This window comes from Oratosquilla oratoria, chromosome 35 (assembly GCF_046742065.1).
Source record: "Oratosquilla oratoria isolate Oo_2021 chromosome 35, ASM4674206v1, whole genome shotgun sequence".
NCBI lineage: Eukaryota > Metazoa > Arthropoda > Malacostraca > Stomatopoda > Squillidae > Oratosquilla > Oratosquilla oratoria.
The window spans coordinates 25,593,299-25,610,064 of NC_134811.1; the positions used below are offsets into that span (position 1 = coordinate 25,593,299).

At 38.7% G+C, this 16,766-nt stretch overlaps 1 protein-coding gene across 6 annotated transcripts in view; it reads left to right on the forward strand.

Moving 5' to 3' along the window:
• Nucleotides 1-16,766, forward strand: part of LOC143018606 (uronyl 2-sulfotransferase homolog pip-like) — a 163,845-nt gene that overhangs the window by 130,260 nt on the left and 16,819 nt on the right. For all 6 annotated transcript variants that reach the window (XM_076174112.1, XM_076174113.1, XM_076174117.1 and 3 more), the window contains exons 6-7: nucleotides 7,064-7,219; nucleotides 8,441-8,548. In XM_076174112.1, the coding sequence (XP_076030227.1) occupies nucleotides 7,064-7,219; nucleotides 8,441-8,548 (264 nt within the window). The remainder of the gene's footprint in view (nucleotides 1-7,063; nucleotides 7,220-8,440; nucleotides 8,549-16,766) is intronic.

A 16,766-nucleotide genomic window follows, 5' to 3' on the forward strand; every position in this document is an offset into this window, starting at 1 on the left:
CCTTTCCCCATTTTAAAATTTTAAGTTCGTTGACGGCCTTTTCAGATTCTGTTTTGGCTGACGCCAGGCGATTTAATTGTTTTTAGGTGCGGTATCTCGTGTCGAAGAATGTGCCCCTGCCAAGGGAAAAAATAAATGAATAATTTAATCATCACACGAGTTCAACTTGACCGATGCCGTCTGGCCTTTGGGACGGACTCGTCGGTCTATCTAAACGACATGACGTCATACGAATACGACAACAATCGAATAAAAAAAAAAAATCGGAGCGCTGTTTCCAAATTTTAGTTGATGCAGCACAGAGAAATAATACTGAAGATAAAAATGGATATCATGCATTCATTACACCCTCAAATTATATATGTGTATATTTATAAATTCATTGTAAGCCCTTTCCACAGTCATCTCGCTGCATTTTCGGCATATTTTTTATTCTAACTGCCGCTAGGTGATTTTATCAAACTAAAGCAATGACATGGGGGTGCTCACCACTGGTCATTATAATAATCTGCCCGAAGACATTTGACCATACTATTTTTGGTCTAAAATACTCAGCGTTCCTATTTTTGTTGACAATATCGCAGCGATGATGGAATTGTAGAGCTGGGAAAGGAAAGATCTAAAAAGGGTAACAAAACGGATGGACAGAAAAAAAATTAAGTAATATATTATTTCTATTATTATCATTACTATTATTTTGTTACTGAAGATTAATTGTCAGCCATAGAAATAAAATTGTGAGAGTGGTGGTCCGTAGTGGTGTCACCAAAGTCACCCCAAGCCAAGGAAAGATGCCGCTAGACAGAATGAAATACATAATACGGAACGCGTATAGTCGCGGTATAAAGTTTCGCCATCTTGTATAGTTTTGAGTATACATAAATAACTTTTGTTGTTTACTTGATATTTCATCTATGGTGTTTCTTTAATGGTCACAGATAGTCACCATTAGTAGTAGTAATAATAATAATAATAATAATAATAATAATAATAATAATTTTAGTAATTTTAGTATTTATAGTAATAATAACAATCATAATATTCATAGTAATGATAATAATAATAATAATAATAACGATAATAATATGATGTCATAATGCTGCTGCTGGTGATGATAATGATGATATTTTGTAATACCACGCCGACAATCCATCCTCGTGACTTATTCGTTTCCTTTCTTTCCTTCTAACCCTCCATTACCCCATCTCTTCGTCTCTGAAATCCCCCTCCCTCCCTCCTTCACCCACTCTCTCCCTCCAGCCCTCCCTCTCCCCCTTTGTATCATTATTCACTCTACCCCAACCCGTCATCCTCAGAGTCGTCGTTGCTAACCCCTCTATGTACACTCGACACTCTCTAGAGCAGAAAATTATCGTGTAGTAACTGCTCCCAAGTGAACAAACGCAATTTTTGTTCATCTACCAAATTTATCACTGTTGTATTTTTTTTAATTATATTAAACATTAATAACAATTCATGTTAAATAACGATGCGTACAAGACTATTTTCCCAACAGTAAGTCTGTCAACTAACCCAGCCCAGCATCTTCAATATTTTCGGTTATGTTGACCTTATTCACAGATTATGCTACTGACATTTTGCGATTATATTCTGATGAAGAAGGAAGGGGAGGTTAGTTATACTTGTGAGAAATTTGGGTTTATATTGATGGACCTTCCCCTACTCAAAAAATAAAAAATAAAGTAAATAAATAATTAGATGTATAAATAAATATATAAAAGCAGTGAATCGTCTCACCGAGTTAAGTCCTAAATTCAAATTCTCCCCATTGTTCATTCGTTTTAACTAGGCGAAAATTAATTGGTGAACAAATTTAAAATTATCCATTGGGAATATAACAATCTACGCGAAACGAACGCACATCCACACGATAAACCTACCAGGTACCGATGGTGGGAAACTATTATTCAGTGAAATATGGTGATTACAAACCGACTGATATGACAAGCAACACGAATGAAGGCAATCTTGTAAGGTCAAATATATATATATATATATATATATATATATATATATATATATATATATATATATATATATATTGAGGTGTGAAGACAGAATGAGTGGTAGGGTGGTGAGTTTAAACGCCAAGAATCCGTTGAAGTTTTATTTCTGACGTTTCGTCCAACTAGGACTTCTTCAGAGTGTACACAAATAGAACAATGACATTGGGAAATTATATTAACACAGAAGTCTTTGTTATACACATAGACTTCTGTGTTGATATAAGTTCCCAATGTCAATTGGAAATTTGCCTCTTCCCCTCTCTTTTCCTCAGAAATCTACTTTCCGAAAGCTAGAAAGCTTAAGAGAGAAATTAATTTCTAATGAATTTTCTGTCGTTTTCAACAGAATATGCTTGAAACAGAATCTCCTTCATGAATATATATATATATATATATATATATATATAGATATAGATATATATATATATATATATATATATATATATGTATATATATATGTATATAATTACGAACCTATTTTGCAAGAAAATCATTCGTTCATTTTTGCAATTTTCTACAGTAAATGACAAAATACATAAATAGATAAATGAGTAAATAAATAGCTAAATCAATAAATATATGAATAAACAGAAATGAATGAATAAATATCACTGAAAACAAACGGAGATCATCAACAAAACAAATGCATTTCTGATTTTTTAACAACAATCAATTATGAGAATTTGGGCAAGCCCAATGCGACCAGTGGGATACCACATAGCTAATAAAATCGCCTGGCATTAGCCAAAATAAAACAAGTATCTGTAAATATTGGTGGAGTTGACGAAGACAATTATGGTGGTGGTGGTGACAACAATGTTGGTGATAATGTGTTCGACCACAAGACAATGACAATGACAGCGATGATGATGATGATGATGACGACGACGACGACGACGACGACGACACGCCCCCTCGGGTTCATTTTTCATCACCCGACCGACCTATGACCCTTCCTCCCTACTTTCCTTCCGTCCTCCCCTTCCCGTTCCCCTTCCCCTAATTCCCCTGTTAAGGTGGCCGTCACGGTCACGCCAACACAAACATTCCCCTCTCTCATACATCAATCCTTGCTCCTCGCCTCATTCCTTTCCCTCCTAATTATTTTCTTATTAGCATGAATATACATGTGTGTATATGTATGTATTGTATATATATATATATATATATATATATATATATATATATATATATACAGTATATATGTGTGTGTGTGTGTGTGTGTGTGTGTGTGTGTGTGTGTGTGTGTGTGTGTGTGTGTGTGTGTGTGTGTGTGTGTGTGTGTGTGTGTGTGTGTGTGTGTGTGTGTGTGTGTGTGTGTGTGTGTGTGTGTGTGTGGATGTGTCCTTGTAATATACAGGAAGCGGACTAAACGCTTGGGGTACCGTTTCTTTTTCCCCAACTATCATACCTGCTCTTTAATTCGCTTGGAGTTTTCGCTTGGGCTATACTGCCTGTGGGAGGATCTTAATAATCTGTTTACATGGTCGTAGAAATGGCAAATGGACTTCAATATCTCAAAGTACATTGTGTTATATGTAGGATTACACTACCCAGCTAATAGGTATATAGCTTAGATAACGCCATTTTAGAGATAACAATGTAAAATGGAGTTAGGAGTGTTTGTGAGTCCAGACCATAAATTCAGGAATAGGGCTAAAATGGACTTAGGATTTATTGCTAGGACAGCTACAAATGAAAGTGCAGAGGTAACCATTAAACTCTTGCCTGGCGATTGTTAGACCCATGCTTGTCTATGAGGTACAGTTTTGGTCTCCACCCTATAGAATGAATATTAATTCACTATAATCAGTACAGAGGAGAATGACCAAAATGATACAAGGACTTAGAAATTCATCATGTGAAGACCGGCTTAGGCACCTTAACTTACATTCTCTGGAAAGACGCAGAGTGCGGGTGATCTAATAGAGGTATTCAAATGGAACAAGAGCTCTAACAAGGGTGATGCAGGCGAAGCCATCATGTTAAGACAGCAGGGCAGGACTCGTAGTAATGGATTTAAATTTGACGAATTTAGGTTTAAGAAGGAAATAGGCAAGAACTGGTTTACTAACGGAGTGATTAACGAGTGGAATAGACTTAGTAACCAAGTAATGAACGTTGAAATTATTGGTTGTTTTATAGAGAAGATTAGATAACTATAGATAGGGATGATAAGTGGTAATGGGTATGAAACTGCCCAGTGTAGGCCTTATGGTCTTTTGCAGCCTCCTTCATTCGTTTTAAACTAGTATAGGAGTTGATGTATCGATTTAGAAAACTGGGTGTCTTGACACCCGTTAGACATTAATGTAATATTATTTCAGTTTGTTCCCATGACCTCGTGACTATCTTCTGTTCCACACCACAGAGAGACTCTTCTTTGTCAGTCACTCAATGATCTGGACTATCAAGTCAACTCTATCTCTTCCTTCTTTCCATGAAGACGGGTCCGCTGCATGTTGTAGTCTTTTAACGTGTTTTATCAGCTAGGCCGGGAACCAATGTGGTGGCTTCTCTTTGTATCCTCGCAGTGTGTGTATATGTGTGTGCGATTCACCGTGATCTTGGATCACGTGTTGGACTCGTGATCGACAGTTATTTCCCTCCCGAAAAAGAACTTAGAGCTCATACATATGACCAATCTATGGGTAATGCCGTGACCTTACATGCACACACACACACCCAACTCCCCGCCCACGTGAGTTGGAGTAACGACTCGCAGTGCAGCAATACTGAGATTATTTCAGCCCTGGGCGGGAATCGAACTCGGATCGCCGTAATGGCTGCCGCGAACGCTACCACTGCAGTGTGTGTGTGTGCGTCCGTGCTTGTGCGTTTGCGTGTATTTACTTATTTGTAGCATAAAGGAAAAGAGTAACGTTCGAGGAATCCTGTCTTTTATTCTCCATTTATGAATACACAAATTCACAAATTCACAAACGCATACACACTCGATGGCGCAGTGATTAGAGTTCCTGGCCGTCACTACGGCGGCCCGGATTCGAATCCCCCCCCAGGGCTGAAATAATTTCAGTATCACTGCGTTGCGAGTCGTTACTCCGACTCTCGTGGGCGGGGAGTTGAGCGTGTGTGTGCGTGTAAAAGTCACAGCATTACCCATTGACTAGTTATATATTAGCCCTGAGATCTCTTTTGGGAAAGAAATAGCTGTCAATCACGAGTCCAACATGTGATCCAAGACTATGGTGAATCACACACACAGCTAATTAAGTATGATAATTATCATACCTAGCTATTGTGTGCTTGGAGGGGTGGGGAGTGGGTTGTTTACCTAATTGTATTCAACAAGTTGCATTAACCAGGAAGCGGACTACTCTCGTAGATTGTCGTCTCTGTGGCTCCATCAGTCAAATTTGACAATTTCCTCTTTTGGTTATTCAAGCATGTCCATCCGCCAAACAGGGCTTTAAATTTTTTATCTTTCTCCATTCGACAATTTTTTTAGGTTACAATAAAAGTTTGTGTATCTGTATGGGAAACTATGTATCTTAATATCCTTCCGGTATCTTGTCTAATTATTATTATTTTTCGTTATTCCTTCCATGACAATTTTTTCCACCAAAAAGAGACCTTCCCTGTCGAATCTGCTCAGTCTTTTCACCTCTCCCTCTTCTTTCTTCTAATGACGGAAGATGTTTCCCTCCACGGTATGTCCACTAGACAGAGATAATTTAGTTTTCTGTTCTTTATAGCTATTTTTCATATGCGACTTAAAAAAAAAATTCACGGGCGACTTAAAACAATTTTAATACATGTTTCCCTGCAAAATGCCAAGGAAGTGTTTCCCGTAACTGAATACCGTCAAAGTGCTATTGTGGCACCACAGGCCTCGCATTTTTTTTTTTTTTTCCCTTTCCTTTTCGTGGTTTACGGGGTTGGTGGTACCCCGCTCAGACCAAGATCTAAGAATATAAGGTCTAACCACTTCCGACCGAATTTCGAGGGAGTTGGCGCAGCGGGCCCGTGAACGTCACCTGGCTGCTCAAAGTGGGGTTCGCGGGCCCTATAGCTGTCAGTTGAAGCTGGCGCGTCGTTCGGGAATGTTGTTACATTCGCTCGCACCGCTCCACGCAATTAGTTATATACTGACAAATATTATATAAAATATATATATAAATATATATAAAATATTATAGTTCCTGTCTATATATATGAATATATAATATATATATATAATATATATATATATAATATATAAAATATTATAGTTCCTGTCTTCCTTGGCGTTTCACAGTTTTCTTCAGTGTTTCACAAAGAGAAAACGGACCCAGCCTAATGACGTCAGAAGCTGCGCACAATAATTCAAACGGTCAGACCTGTATATTTAGACCTTGGCTCAGACCTCAATCTTGCCGGTTGTCCGGAACTGTTCACACATGAACGCAGGAGACGGTGTCCGCGGTATGATGCCACTCTTGCAGTGACGATACCTGGAGGAAGCTGATGTATCACACACACACAGTGATGTCACCAGGTCACCTCAGATCCTAGGTCAGCAGCGGTCGGGGGCTATTACTCAGTGGATGAAGCCCTTCCTAACCTCTGCGCCGCGGCCAGGATTCGAACAGACGCCGAATTCACCACGCGGTTACCAGACAAGTCTCGCCTGCTTAGTTTCAATGTTCCTGACCAGCCCCCCACACCACCCCACCCCACCCACCAGACCACCACTGACTGTCATTTGCCCCGACTGTCCAAATTTAAACGCTTTGCTCTATTTTTTTTTCAACATTCTGACCCTCTCGCTGCGCAAAGGGGTGGGTGGTTCCTTTTGGCTGAATAAATTCACCTGGCGGCAGTTACAACACGTATATTAGGCGTAAACATCGGTGAAAGGACTAACCGATGCTGTAATATCATAATAATTAGTTTCACTGAAGCAACGTTAGAACGGCCGGCCAGCTCCTTCCCCCACGACCAACCACCACCACTCCTCCTCCTCCTCCCCACCCCTCACCCTTCACACGAAAAGCAATAACCCTCCAACTCCCTCCTCTTCTTTCGCCCTCCAGGCTCGAACTGCCGCCCCCGATCTACGTCAACGTCGTCAGGGACCCCATCGAACGGTTCATCTCGTCCTTCTACTACCGACGAAGTGAGGAGCGACTTAACCGCCTGGCTGCCCGAGGGAGGACTTCCTCCCCGCCTTCCGCCGCCTGGATCAATAGGTAATGTGGTCTGGTCTGATGGGCGATTCTGATCATGTGTGCATTTTCAGCAATACATGATTCTGGTGTGTATGCATGTATGTCCGTGTGTGTGTGAACGTGTGTATGTGTGTGTGTGTGTGTGTGTGTGTGTGTGTGTGCGCGCGCGCATGTGCGCTCCTGATTAAATTTACCTAATTGCAATGTACAGGAAAGGGGCCACACTCGTAGGATCATGTCTGTTCTTCTCTGTTTATATCATATCTAGTCTTGAATTCGATTATGATTTTTTTCATGGCTGACCAGAAGTGATTGGAGAATGACAGAAATTAACATATATGTGTTTTAATCATAGGGCCGTGTAGAGTTGGGTGTTTTTTCTGTTTTGTTTTGTTTTCATTCTCCGTTTCCTTAAAAGAATATAATTTTACAAACAGAAAACGAGATGTGACAGCAAAACTTCCAATGTGTGTAATCAAGTCCAGCCGCCTCTTCACATCTCCCAATATTCAGACACTCTACTTCCACACCGTACAAATTAAAAAGCAATCTGAAACTACCTATATGCAACACGAATATAATAAGTTACACAGAAAAATATATAAATAGGAAAGACGACGAACACGACTGTGTCGAGATGGTATGGGCATGTACAAAGAATAAAGGGCAAAATGGACGCGTACACAACTCAGTTAACCAAAATGAAAAATCGTCAAAAAAAGTCACTACTGTGATCAAGAGTTTAGTTACACGCTCTTGATCTACGCAGAAGAGTGCACATACAGTATAACCCCCGCTCCCACTTTTTTTTTTTTTCTTAAACGAAATTTCGAGGTCCTCGAATCATAAAGCTTCTGAGGCTTAGAAAATACGTTTAAGAAGACGAATTAACGCAGAGTTTGTGAGAAGAAATGCAACTTGGCAGACTCATAAACGCATAGTCCACTTGTGACACGGCAAGATGCTTCATATATCATACTCATAATCAGGAAGACATTATTTGCTGAGCTTTTGACTCGAGACAGAAAAAAAATCTCGGCTGATAGAGATTCCCCCAACCCACCTCTCTTTGGTCCCTCAATGGAATAAAACAGTCTATTCCTGGGACCGGCCCCAAGGAGGAAAATATATACAAAATACTCGACCATATTGACGGGTCTGCCGTCTTCGACGATTGTTGGTCTTTTGTTCATAAATTTACTTACCTGTACGTGACTTGATTCTTGGTCTCCTCCTGAACAGAACTGTGGAGCAGTGTGTCACATCAGACGACGAGGAATGTCTCATACAAGAGGGAGATCAAAGAGAAATGATGCTGACTTACTTCTGCGGTCATCAATCCTTCTGCAGGTAAGAATGTACAAATGACATGTATACACTTTTTTCTTAACACATCTACACACTAACACCCCAAAAATAAATTATGATATACAGGCATACATACGTCATCTTCTTTTGGATCAAGAGTTTCTTAATTTGATTAAAATAACTGTATTTTTTGTCATAAAATGGAGACAAACAAAATGGCGAAAAACATCAGTCAACTTCTTTTGGGCCAAGAATTTCTTAAGTTGATTAAAACTACTGTACTTATTGGTGTCATAAATAACCCAACGGTCCAAGACACAAACACAATGATGACATAGATGAGTGAATAAACAAAGCGAGGCCTTTATACGAATAGAGTGCGTCATTTACAAACTTGTACAAAAAACGTGAGGTCAGAACAATTCCAGAGGACCGAATCAATCGATCTTTTGTCTCCGTTTTCTCTTGCAGGAGATCCACAGTCCAGTGGCATCCAACCACAAACACATAAATCAAACTGTATTGTTATGTTGTGTGAATGTTAGAATATGAAGTGCCGAAGCGTGACTTTTAGAACTCTCAGAATCTCCCTTCTTCCAATGAACACACCATCGGCTTATGAATCTTGTTTCCTCAATTGTTTTCGACATTCTTTCAGTATTCTGTTTGAGATCCCGTCACGCGGCTTTTCTCAGATCCGTTATCTCTAGGATATTTTGTATTTCTTTCATTCCACCTTCTAGACATTCCAACCACCTCTTCAAAGACTCTTTCCTAGATAAATACAGACTAGAAACTTTTACGAGTATGCACTATCTCATTGAGCTCTGTTTGCATCTCCCATGGACTTTCAAATTAGTGACTCCTTCCGTGTCTCAACTTACCAGTAATACATCTAAAGAACAATTTTAGTTCTTCGCATTTGTCAATACACATTTTCAAAATTGTGTTTGCGTGCGTTTATGTGTGCTTGCGTGCGTGTGTGTATTTACCTACCTAGTTGTATTTACCTAGTTGTATTTTGCGGGAAGGGGAGCTATGCTCGTAGTGTCCCGCCACGTGCATGTGTAAGTGTGCGTGGCTGTGTAAATGTGCGTGCGCGTGCTTGTGTTTGTGTCTGTGTGCACTTGTGCGTGCGGCTGTGTGCATATGCGTGTGTGTGTGTGCGCGCGCGCGCGTGATTTACCATAGACTTGGATCACTTGGACTCGTGATCGACAGCTATATTCCTCCCGGAAGAGAGCTCATATATGACCGATCTATGGGTAATGCTGTGACCTTACACGCACACACACCCCAACTCCCCGTCCACGAAAGTTGGAGTAACAACTCGCAGCACAGCGACACTGAAATTATTTCAGCCCTTGGCCGGATTCGAACCCGGACCTCCGGGAGCTCTACCAACTGCGCCATCGAATCCTGTCAATCATGCCATCGAGTCGTGTGTGCGCGCGCGCGATTTATTTACTCAAGTTCTCATTGTGTGTATCATTGACTTTATTTACGTACTTGTAATACACAAGAAAAGAATTACTCTCAACAGTTACATTGAGTTACAATGATAAAGCTTGTTCACAGGAAAATAATACAACATTTTCCTTAATCGTTTATCCAAGTGAATTCTCACATTTCGAGCTGCACCTACATTCAACTCCCTCTTGTGGAAGCTGACGACTGATTCACTGACAACACGGCTGGCATTTTTTTTCCTACCTACTCGCAGGTTAAATCTACATCCAGGGAACTCGAAGCCTTTATTTCTTGTCCACTTAGTATTGTGCAAATATTTTAAATTTGATGCTACCCATTTCATTTCAAACCTCAAATGTTCGTATTCAAAGGTTTTAAGCAGTTCTCGTATGCTTTGTTCTCTATATTTAGTATGAGATGTGTGGATCGTCACCATCCATTCTATGTCTACAGTGAGATTTGATCGTCACGTGGAAACAGCTTATTCCAAGAATGAGCAGACCAGTGATCCATATAATCAGTTGATAGTTGAACTTATGAAGCAGAAGATTGAGGCACCAATCCCAGTTTCCTAATAGCTTTCTCTGAAGCAGAAATACTCTGTTTAGTATGTTTTATGGCCATTACTGATAATCACACCAACATCCTTTTCGTTCTTCACTCTTTTTTTTTTCTCGAACAACTTGTAAACTTGTGGGGTCCTGTTTATTACTCGCCAATTATCATGCTTAGCTTCAAATCAATTATATTTAGCTAAGTCAGATTCACCACGGCCTTGGATCATGTGTTGGACCCTTGACTGACCCATTACCAACTACATATTTGACAAGAGATTCTCTTATTATTATTATTATATATATATATATATATATATATATATATATATATATATATATATATATATATATATATATATATATATATATATATATATATATATATATATATATTACCATCCTGGAAGAATTGCACCCAACCTGAAACCTGTTTCTTCTAATTCGTCCGTAGCACTATATTGATCAAATTCCTCGATGAAACTACATCATTATTAGTGTAAATACAGCAACAATAATGACAACATTTTGTAATGTAAACAAACTAAAATTAATTCTTATCTTTTGTTTCCTGTCATGAGCGACGTTAAGGATGAAAAACCACTGTTTTTTTCCTTCCCTGACTCTCTCACAAAGTTGGTACCAGCAATGTTTTGCCTCTACTGTGACCCTGAACAGCGTTGCTTCCCCTCCTCCTATGGGCAATGCTGTGACCTTACACGCGCACACCTCCCAACACTCCACAAGAATTGGAGTAACGACTTGCAGCAATATTGAAATTATTTCAGCGCTGGGTGGGATTCGAAATCGGACCACCGTAGTGGCCGGCAGGAATTCTACCAACCACGCCATTGGCTCATGTGTGTGTGTGTGTGATTCCCCATGGTCTTGTATCACATGTTGGACTCATGATCAACAGCTATTTCCCTCCCAGAAGAGAGCTCAGAGCTTATATATGACCGATCTTTGGGTAATGTTGTGACCTTATATGCACACACACTCCCAACTCCCCACCCATGAGAGTTGGAGTAATGACTTGCAGCGCAGCAATATTGAAATTATTTCAGTCCTGGGTGGGATTCGAACCCAGACTGCCGTAGTGGCGGCCAGGAATTCTGCCACTGCACTGTGTATTTACCTAATTGTATTATACAGGAAGGGGAGCTATGCTTGTGGTGACCCGTCTTTGTATCTCACAACATCTAGTTTGTTTTTAAATTCTTGTATGGTGTTTGCACACACTATTGATTTGTCCAATTTGTTCCAGACATCCATCACTCTGTGTGGAAAACTTTTTTTTTTTCAGATCTTTTCTATAACTATCCTTAGTGAGTTTCTTTTCATATCCACTTGTTTTTCTTCTATGCCACTTTAATAAGTCTTCTGTGTCAAGGACTTCGATGGCTTTCATGATTCTGTAAATGGCCATTAGGTCTCTTTCTCTTCTTTGTTCTAGGGTTGGTAGTTCCAATTCAGACAATATTTGCTCGTATGTCAATTTTGAAAGTATTGGGGCCATTTTTGTCGTTGCTCTTTGGATTCTTTCTATTTTCCTTATATTCTTTTTTGTACTAGGTGTCCATAGTGTTCCAGCATACTCCAATCTTGGTCTTATCAGTGTGACTAGTATTTTCTTTACCATTACCTTATCCAAGTAATCAAAAGCTGCCTTTATTGATCTTAGTAAATTGTAGGTTTCTCCAACTATTTTGTTTATATGCATGTCAGGGGACATGTCTTTGGTGACAATTACTCCTAGATCCTTTTTGGAACCAACTTTCTTTACTTCCTTTGCACTGATTTTTTATTGTCCTGAAATTCTTTTTTCACTTTTTCCAAATTCCATTATACTTCATTTCTTAATGTTGAAGTTCACTTTCCACTTTTGACTCCATTCCCAGAACTAATCCAGGTCTCTCTGTAGCAATTCACAATATTTTTCTGTACTTACTTTCTTTAGTAGTTTTGCATCGTCTGCAAAGAAGTTCATGTAACATTCTATACCTTTATCAATGTCATTTACATATATAGCAAACATTATTGGAGCCAATATCGAACCCTGTGGGACTCCATTTATCATTTCTTCCCAAGTAGAGTTTTGGTCTCTGACCACCACTCTCATTTTCCTCCCACATAAGAAATCTTCCATCCATTTAAATCATTTTCTGTGTATACCTCCTGTTGTTTCAAGTTTTCTTAATAATTTGTTGTGTGATACTTTATCAAACACCTTTTATAAGTCCAGAAAAGCACAGTCTGCCCATCCATCCCTTTCTTGCATTATATCAATTAACCTTGAATAGAAACAGATCAAATTTGTGGCACATGATCTTCCTTGTCTAAAACTGAATTGTTTCAGACTTAGTATATTGTTCTCCTCCAGATGTTTAGTCTATCTACTTTTGATGACTTTTTCACAAATTTTAGCTATTGTACTTGTAAGGGAGACTGGTCTCTAGTTAGTTGGGTCTTCCTTGTCCCCCCTTTATATATTGGCACAATATTAGCATTTTTCCAGTCTTGTGGTACCTTTCCTTCTTTGAGTGAGCAATCTAATATCTTATATATTTTGTCCATTAGTTCATCTATACATTCTTTTAGTATGTATTCACCATGGTCTTTGGTCTTTGGATCACATGTTGGTCTCGTGACCGACAGCTATTTCCCTCCCAGAAGGGAGCTCAGAGCTCATATGACCGATCTATGGGTAATGCTGTGACCTTACATGCACACACACCCCCAACTCCCCACCCACGAGAGTGGGAGTAACAACTCAAAGCGCAGCAATACTGAAATTATTTCAGCCCTGGGCAGGATTTGAACCCAGACCGCCATAGTGACAGTCGGAAACTCTACCAACCACACCACCGGTGTGTGTGTGTGTGTGTGTGTGATTCATCATGATCTTGGATCACATGTTGGACTCGTGAATGACAGCTATTTTCCTCCCGGAAGAGAGCTCAGAGCTCATAAATGACTGATCTATGGGTAATGCTGTGACCTTACATGCACACACACACACCCCAAACTCCCCACCCATGAGAGTTGGAGTAACGACTAACAGCGCAGCAATACTGAAATTATTTCAGCCCTGGGCAGGATTCGAACCCGAAATGCCCAGGGTCTTTGTGCATTGTGTGTTGCGTGTATGAGTGTGTGTGTGTGTGTGCATGTGTAATCAATCTATGTACAACATGCCTCACATTCTTGCATATAACTGACTACTTGAAGAGATACATAGCAAAAAAATTAGTGAAACTGATGTAAGAAAGTTACCAGCTCTTCTACATTATTATGTTATATATCAGTAACCTTTAATAATCACAATGGTATAAGATATATTTCTATACAATACAAAAAATAAACTGACAATAAATAACTCCATGATTAATATGTAGTTTATCAAACAAAGAACATGAAAAATATATATATATATATATATGGTATATTTTGGCAAGTAGACATATGAACTAATGAGTGAAGCACCTCCATTCCCAACTTAAAGAACCCAGCAATACAATGTAGTGTTGCAATACAGTGCAGGTTCTCCTTCTATCCAACTGCAATATAATGATAGCCTTCTAACCCTTAATCCAGAACAATATTTTTGTACAAAACTTTCTAAATTGTCTATTATGTTCATAAGCATAATGTGCAGTACGTTTATTATATATATATTTATGCATATATTCAATTTTTTATACTCATTAATATTCAGGAAGGGGAATTTAACCTTCTGTACACATAAGTATTGAACTGCCAGAAATCACTGAATAAAACCATTATGCATTCTCTTTTATGTCTGTAATATCTGAAGAGATAGATGTATGTTCATTGAAACTTTGATAGAAATTCAACCATCTGTCAAAAATTAACTTTTTTCATTTATAGGTGATATGAAGAACCTTTACTTTCTTCATAAATATTCAGACAAGTACATGTGCATACATACAGACACACACGCACACACACACATGCACATACACAAACATAAATATATCATAGATGCAGGCTGGAAAGAGGTTCACATTATTTTATGGATGGAATGATAGTAACAAGAGAGGCAAAATGTTACTCCCACAATTATGGGGAATGATCCAAACATGAAGGACCTAATTGAATATGTGTTTGGGTTAAGTCATTGTAAAAAGGATGGTGCATGTCCATTACAAATAAGGTTCAAGCCAAAAGCCACAGTAAACAAGATAATCAGGAGGTCATGGAAGTTAATGGACAAAGACAAGTTTTGAGAACATGTGGACCAGGAGAGATGCTACTGTATTTACCTGTAGTCACTGAATGGTAACATACAGAAAAGGATCTTTGCATATACTGACCTAACTCTTATTCTCCATTAAAATACCTAGGTTTCAAATTGTCTATGGTTCCACCTTAGGTTATGGAATCTAGGCTATTCCAACTGATGCATCAGCATGGAAAACTGTATTTCTTCACATCTATCAAACATGTAGGCTTTTCAAATTTGTTCCTATGACTGCAATACCCTCTCATCCCAAACCAAGAAATCTCTGTAAATTTTGTCCACTTCCTTCAACTATCTAAACACTGCAATAGAGCCATCTCTTTCTCAAACCACTAAGAAATTTAAAACTGGATATGATAGACAGAGAAAAAGAGAAGGGTCCTACAAGCACAGCTCTCATCATTTACAAGGGTCCTCAAGTTACGACAGAGTTCCATTTCTATGCAACATCACAAGCTGATTTTCAGTGTAGGTCAGAACCAGTCTAAGTAAGTGCACCTTCCATGCAAGAAAGAAAGAGAGAGAGAAAGGGAGGGAGAGATTTGTAGAGAACATCTTAACAACTGATAGGTAGAGTTCCAATAGCACTGGAAGATGTGAATGAATGTAAGGAATACTGTAAAAAGCTTCTGAATGTAAGACAGTATCATGAGGCATGAATGATGGGATAAGGAAGAGAAAGAGTGACAAATTAAAGATAGGAAGAGAAAAAGGTTGAGTATTTGAAGAAGTGCTACAAGCTCTAAATTATCAAATATAGAAATGTATGATGAGCCTAGCTTACAACACTTCTCAATCCAAGAGGATAATTCTGCCTTTTGCATTTCTTTTAATTCTAAAGTTTTATATCTGAAATTGTTTAATATATGCTTGGATGGAGCCATGAGGGTGGATAAACACAAAGGTAGAGGCACAGCGTGCACTGTGAAGTACTATAACTGATGGCATGTAAAACCCAACCACCCACTCCAGCTCTGAATATTGAGAAAATGTTAGTGTATTTATTGAAAAGTATCAAATATTATTAACATATATAGGTACACTACTACAGAACAGGGCATGAACATAACATACAATTGGAACTTCCTTTTTTCTTATGGTTTTTGTTGGGGTGGTGCCAGAAGATCTTCCTGCCATTTTTTTTTTTACCATATTCCATAGCATAATTTACCATTTTAAATTTGCACCCAATAGTGAAATTAAGTGCTCTTCTCCTGTAGCCATATTGAAGGTAAAAGCCCCTACTGCTATAACCATGTATTAATACTTTCTAATGTTGTTATTGCCATGATAATACTCATATTAATATGCCCTTATTCTGAGAAACACCAAATGGCAATAGCTTACAATTATCATCTTAATTTGAAGTTCCTTTCAAAAAGTGCAAGACATTTCCATGTAAAAATAATATATGTGGCAGACACGACAGACAATGAGAGCTCACAACCAGTTACTAATTAACCTTTAAGTTTGTACTCTACAGATCTTCATCTCAGAATACCCACCTTTGGTGTCTATAGTATATATCTTTGTTAATTTAAAGTACCCTTACTAATAATAATAATAACAATAATAATAATAATAATAATGATGATGATGATGATGATGTCTGAGTAAATGATATTGCAGTATCATAGAGCTCGGTAGTCTACACATCTGGATGGAGAGTTTTCCAGATACCACAACTTCTCTATTTCTTGAACCAATTTTGGGGTCTCACATGCCATCAAATATAATGGGTAGAAATGGGAGCTATTACATAATGTCTGTAAAAGTTATTGTAGGGTTACACAATAATAAAGATTGCTGGCAGTGATATGAATATTTGGAGAACAACGGGATGGTATGGCATAGTGTATGGTGCAAGAGTGTAGTGGCATGCCCTAACCAACAGTGATCTCCCCATACAAAAGCCCTTTCATATGGCCAACAAGGCCCCTTTTCATATGTGTACCAGGCGTGGCAGCGTCTT